This window comes from Sinocyclocheilus anshuiensis, unplaced genomic scaffold (assembly GCF_001515605.1).
Source record: "Sinocyclocheilus anshuiensis isolate Anshui unplaced genomic scaffold, SAMN03320099.WGS_v1.1 scaffold210, whole genome shotgun sequence".
Classification (NCBI taxonomy): Eukaryota; Metazoa; Chordata; class Actinopteri; order Cypriniformes; family Cyprinidae; genus Sinocyclocheilus; species Sinocyclocheilus anshuiensis.
In genome coordinates this window covers 670,119-676,589 of record NW_015547666.1, presented here as the reverse complement: position 1 = coordinate 676,589, position 6,471 = coordinate 670,119, and the positions used below count along the sequence as shown (strand labels likewise).

The 6,471-nt window shown below is 35.4% G+C and overlaps 1 protein-coding gene across 1 annotated transcript in view; it reads left to right on the top strand.

Moving 5' to 3' along the window:
• Positions 1-1,515, top strand: part of LOC107702590 (uncharacterized) — a 5,248-nt gene extending 3,733 nt beyond the window's left edge. The window contains exons 3-5 of the mRNA XM_016504953.1: positions 392-777; positions 854-939; positions 1,067-1,515. Of these exons, the coding sequence (XP_016360439.1) occupies positions 402-777; positions 854-939; positions 1,067-1,225 (621 nt within the window). The 5' untranslated portion in view covers positions 392-401 and the 3' untranslated portion in view covers positions 1,226-1,515. The remainder of the gene's footprint in view (positions 1-391; positions 778-853; positions 940-1,066) is intronic.
• The last annotated feature ends 4,956 nt before the right edge of the window (positions 1,516-6,471 follow it).

Sequence of the window (6,471 nt, the reverse complement as noted above, 5' to 3'; positions counted from 1 at the left end):
TACTCCAGTCTTCAGTGTCACATGATCTTCAGAAATCACTCTAATATGCTGATTTGCTGCTTAAGAAATATTTATTATTATTATTATTAATGTTGAAAAAAAAGTTTGTGTTGCTTAGTATTTTTGTGAAAACAGTGATACAGTTAGGATTCTCCATCTAGAAAATTTAAAAGAACAGTATATATTTGAAATCTTTTGTAGCAATATTAATTTCTTTACTGTCAATTTTAAGCAATTTAATGCATCCTTGCTGAATAAAAGTATTATTTCATTTCAAAAGATATACATATATATGTGTGTGTGTGACAGAGTGAGTGTGTGAGTGAGTGAGTGTGTGTGTGTGTGTGTGTGTGTAATTCTTCACAGCTTGTGCTGTTGTCAAACATCACAGGAAAGCGATCATGCCACGGAACTATATTCGTAAAACGGACTGGGGATCAGTGACCTATGAGGAGCTGGAGAAAGCGTTCGTCGAAGTGAAGCGTGGGAAATCTATCAGAACAGTGGCAAAAGAAAGAAAGATCGGCAGATCCACCCTGCAGCGCTACATGAAGAAGGCAGAAGAAAAAAGAGAGAAAAGCGTCGGCTACAGAGGAACGGCTGAAGCCAGGAGGATCTTGTCTGAGGAGTTAGAGGAGGAGCTCGCAGAAAACATCCGCATGCTGGCTGAAGGCGTGCACGGCCTCACGCCAAAGAGATGCAGAGAAATCGCTTTTGAATTTGCACAGAAGAACAACATTCCCGTCCCCAACAACTGGGGAGAGCAGAGGTTAGCAGGTAGGTTTTGTGGTGACACTTTAATTCAGTAATTCAGCTGACAGTGTTGCTAACTTGATTTTTTAAATTCCTGTAGGTCGAGATTGGCTCAGTAGTTTCATAGCCCGCCACAATCTCTACGGCCACATAACTGAAGCAGCATCTTTGGGAAGCTACGGACAGGTGACAGAGCTCCTGAATCAATAACTATTGACTTGATTAGCGATCAGAATCAGCTGTAATGGAAATGCACTGGTCAAAATGTGTGGGGGATTTAGAGCTGACATATTTACGGTTCTGCATTTTCTAGATCATCAGTTTCAGTCTCATCAACCAGGACGAAATCAAGAAAGAAATCAAAGAGGAGCGTGATGTTCCTGTCCCGATTCATCACGCTTCAGAGGAGGACAGCGCTCAGATTTGTGATTCAGACCGAGACCTGTTAGATACTGACTTATTTCTGACATGATGTTATATGATGAAGCACAACGTAAACAAAAATAAATTTTGATGCTTAATCGTGTTTCCTGTTAGTTTAGGAATATCTTTAACAAAAGAAGTACTGAGGTCACACATTATTATTAAAAATTCTGTTCATGCTGTTACTTATATAAATAATCATGTTTTTTTTTTCTCAAGATAATGCAACAAAATTGCTTCAGTTAAAATGTGTATTCATGTATGTATTTATTTATTTGTATATTCCCGTAGCTTAACTAGTAGAGCATGGCACTTGCAACGCCAAGGTTATGGATAAACCTTCAACCCCAAAACAAAACAAAACAAACCCCAAATCTGTTTTATATCTAAGGGGAAAAACCTTTCAAAAGTTATACTGTACATAAAATTGTGTTAGAAGATATTAAATATGGTGTTTTCAGAAAGTATTCAGACCCCTTCATTTTATCACAATTTATATTTTTTCACATAACTACGTTTTATACTCGCATCAGAAACCAGGTTTATTATAACCAGATCCAAAACAGTTCTAAACAAATACATTGTTGAGTTTTGATATGAGAGAACAACGGGATTATGAATTATGGAGTCGTATTTTGACCAGAAGCCACAGTCTAAAGTTAAAATGCCTTGTATTCGTTTAAAGGGGTCATATGATGCGATTTCAAGTTTTCCTTTCTCTTTGGAGTGTTACAAGCTGTTCGCTTCGTCATGCCTAGAGCTGATCCGTGCTGGTCGCTGAGGAAATACTTCAACTTTGCTGTAGATCGCCGGATCGGCTTTCACCGTGGACGAAGCGGAGTCCAGCCTGGGGTCATCACATGTTGTTGCCGCAAGCAACACAGTATGGTGAGGGGCGTAACATTTCCGTCTCACGCTTGAGGTATTCAGCCAATCACAACACACTGGATAGCTGGCCAATCAGAACACACCTTGCTTTTCAGACCGATGAGCTTTGTAAAAATCGACGCGTTTCAGAAAGGCGGGGCATAGAGGAGAAACAATAATGTACAGTATGTGGAAAATTATGTGTTTTTTGAACCTTAAACCGCATAAACACATTTCATTACACCAAATACACAAAATAATGTTCTTCTTAGCAACATCATATGACCCCTTTTACAAACACGCAGCTTTTGTCTTCTCAATATATTAACTGATGGTCTGGAGAGGTGTGGATTACTTGTGGATTATTGTGATGTTTTTATCAGCTGTTTGGACTCTCATTCTGACGGCACCCATTCACTGCAGAGCATCCATTGCTGAGACACTGATGCAATGCTACATTTCTACAAATCTGATGAAGAAACAAACTCATCTACATCTGGGATGGTCTGAGGCTAGTGAATTTTCCTGTTTGGGTGAACTATTCCTTTAACGATTCAGATCAATTTTGGGAAATAATGGGTTAAATTCGAATTCATCATTATTAATTTGACTCCAACAGCATTGTGGTAGGCCTTTCTGGAAACAGAGAGCATGGGGGTTGTATTATCATGTTGTATTGTCCTGTATTGACGCATAGGCGGCGCTGTTTCTCTGTTTGTTGTCCACACAGTGGGAGTGTTCCGTCTCATTCGAGGGGTTTCCTTCCCTTCTACAGCGCTGCTGCTGTCATTCACAACCAGAAGAGACACAAAGGAAGATCATAGATGAAGGTGTAAAGCTTAAAGCTGGTAAATGTGCGTTTATTCCGGCGGAGGCTCGTCTGATCTGATGCCTGGCGCAGGTGCATCATTCCCCGCATTGATCAGCTGAGCTCGGAGATCAGCATCAGCATCAGGCGGTAAGACAGCTCTTCATATATATATACACCATTCATCGGAATACAGCTGCTCGCATTAATGAACTTCATGATACGTCTCAGTAAACTCTTGTATTTGCCTAATCAGTCCGAATATGTAGAAACCACTTTTTCATGTAAATTTAGTTTTTTTTCTTTTCTTTTGAATAATAGTAACTGGTTTCATAAGATGGTAATGCAGCAGATTTTTCAGAATCTTTGAAGGATTGGGGCTTTTAATAGCCTGCACTATCCTACAAGGTGATATATAAAGACATAACGTCAGTGTTTAGTGTATCTTCAGCGACACAGAGAGCTGTTTTCTGCTCTATAGTGGGCTGCACAGGCGAATGCCGGGAACATCGTGATTTATAGAGTCACAGTGCATTCTGGAACGAGACACAGACTCACAGAAATGCTGTGCAAACTGTTGAATACCAGCACATTTTGTATTAATGCGCAAAAGGGTTGTTGCTCGGCAACCATAAACAACCAATAATTGATATATGACTTGGAAGAATTATTATTAGCCTAATACTTATTTACTGATGTGTTACTATTCATTAATTAAATTATACATTGAACATTGGTGTTTTATATCATATTGTGATTTTTTATTTTATTTTTATTTGATCTTGTACCCAGCTTTGCATATGACTTATTTTACCCATCTATTTGACCACATGATTTTTAATCAAAATCGTGATTTAACAGACTTCTCTCTGATTATTAATTCTGGTTTGTTACAGAGAACTGCTACGATTACAAATGGCTATGGGCAGGGTGATTATTGTTAGCTAAAACTAAAACCAGGAAAAAATGTTACAAGAAACAAAATAAACATCAACTAATATCAAATAAAATATAAGATAATACACATTTTATTTCAGCTAGCTGCCAACATTTCTCATTTTTGTTTAGTTTAATTTGAAGTACTAAAATAATAAAAAACAAATGAATAAAATGATATAAACGTTTGTATTTTAAAAATAAAAATGACCAAAAAAACGCATAACAAAATTACAAAAAACTTAACTAAAATTAAAGTGAAAAGTAAAAATGAAAAAATAAAATCTAATTCAAAATATTAACAAAAACGATACAATAGTGCTGTCAAACGATTAATCGCGATTAATCGCATCCAAAATATAAGTTTTTGTTTACATAATATATGTGTGTGTGCTGTGTATATTTATTATGTATATATAAATACACACACATACAGCATATATTTTGAAAATATTTACATGTATATATTTATTTTCATATAATTTATATCATATATAAATATATCTAATATATAAACGTTACATATTTTTCTTAAATATATACATGCATGTCTGTGTATTTATATATACATTACAAATATACACAGTACACACACACACACATATTATATAAACACAAACTTTTATTTTAAACGTTTGACAGCACTACTATACAATGTGCTTTCCTCATGACACTGTAACTACACATCTGACTGCAAACACCATCGTTCTCCACTGATGACTGTCCAAAAATGTCTGTGTATTGTGATAATGATTTTTTGCATACGTTTAAATATGATATAAATAGCAGTCAGAGACAGGATAGTTTCTGCACACTGCAGATGAAGATGTAGGTCAGGCCTGTCTGTCTGTGATGCAGTTTGCAGAACACAGAACTGAATTGTACAAAATCTAAATCATGCTGCTGCCTCCTGATCTCCTCAGACTGCAGCGTGCATACATATTAATGCTGTGGTATTATGTTGATATTTCAGATTGCAGATCTGTTTTCTAGGATTACTTTTTGAATAAACATATTAATAACGAATAGCAATTTTACATGTAATAATTGAGATTTTATGAGCTCACAGGCTAAAACGGACTATTTTATGAGAGTCAATTTAGACAGTAGAACCACATGATTAATAAATTAATGCAAAACTCAACTGAGAGCTTAAGTTGTACACTGATGGACTGCTAGTAAAAGTAAAAGTAGTAGTCTTGAATTATTAGTGAATGAAAGAATGAAAAAACATCACCTCCAATTAAAATATCACTGCTGTTTTAAAGAGAGGTCTTATGCTGCCTTCACATGCTATTGGAAACTTCCTACTTCTTTACGAGTTTGTCATGTTCAAGTGCTTTGTTGTTGGAAAGAACAGACATCATGGTGGACAGCCTATTCATTCTTGCCTGTTTCTTGTGGAAATTTTATTAAAACCAAAAGGTATAGATTAGAAGATATTTAGTCAAAATCCAACAGGTTTTGAATAAAATTGGTAACAATATAAACATTCACAGCACTATCTAGATATTCAGCTGGCTGACGTTTCCTAAATTTCAGTCAAATAAATGCTGTTTTCGCTGTGTTCAATACATACAATATGCTTTAAATGGTTATTTATATATGTAAATATATAAGACTGTAATGGCAGGAGAACGGAATGTAGATGTAGATGAGAAAAACAAATAAAATTTTACAGTATGCCGCTATGTTTCTCTCCTCCGCCATATTTAGAGATTCCCAGTTGTATAAATACCCGTTCATGTCCAACTTTCATTTTTACCATCATAAAAATCATTGACCACAACTGTCAATTTCTTTTGTGAAACTAAGTAGCAAAATGTAGCTCTTTAAGTCAAGCATGCATTCTTTTAGTGCAAACCTTCAAGACCCTCCAGAGGTCTGCTATTTGAGAAAACAACATAAAATAACACAAAGCAAAGAAAAACTAAACAACATGCAGTAAAACAACACAAAGCACAAAAAAGCAAAACAACAAAACACAAAGCAAAAAACAAAGCACAGAAAAACAAAACACAGGAAAGCAAAACAAAAACATAAAACAACACAAAGCAAAGAAAAACAAACAAAAACATTAAACAACAAACAAAATGCAAGACAAACAAAAAGCAACAAAATGTAACAAAAATTTAAATGACTGGTTTTGTTGTGTTTAACAAATTTTATTTTTCCAGTGTAACCAAATAGTTTGCTCATATATATCATTTTAAAAAATGTATTTATTTTGCTTTGTTTGTGTACTGTTGATAATTTTCTCATTTTGTAGAAGAATGTGACTTAATAGGTTTTGACTGAGAACTGGCATGGTATATGGTTTTTTGTGTGACATGCCTCATCCAAAAATGATCCAGACTACATTAAATATTTTTTCACTTGCATTTTGTTGAATCAAGAAGTTTAATTAAAACAAACAAACAAACCCTTTTTAGAACAAAAAAAAAAAGTGTAAAAAAACTGGAAAATGCTTTTAAAGAACATGACTCCTGGACTGTTGTACATCTACCAGTCAGTCAGATAACAGTAGCCTCAGGCTTGTTTGATGGCTGCTGCGTTTGCATTCATTCCTTTAAGTGCTTATTGTCAGATCAACAGATCAGAATGTAAAGTCACCATGTTTTTTGTAATCTTCCCTTTGGTCACAGTGCAGCGTGGGAGGCAGGATCGTCTTTGCCCTGCGGCGT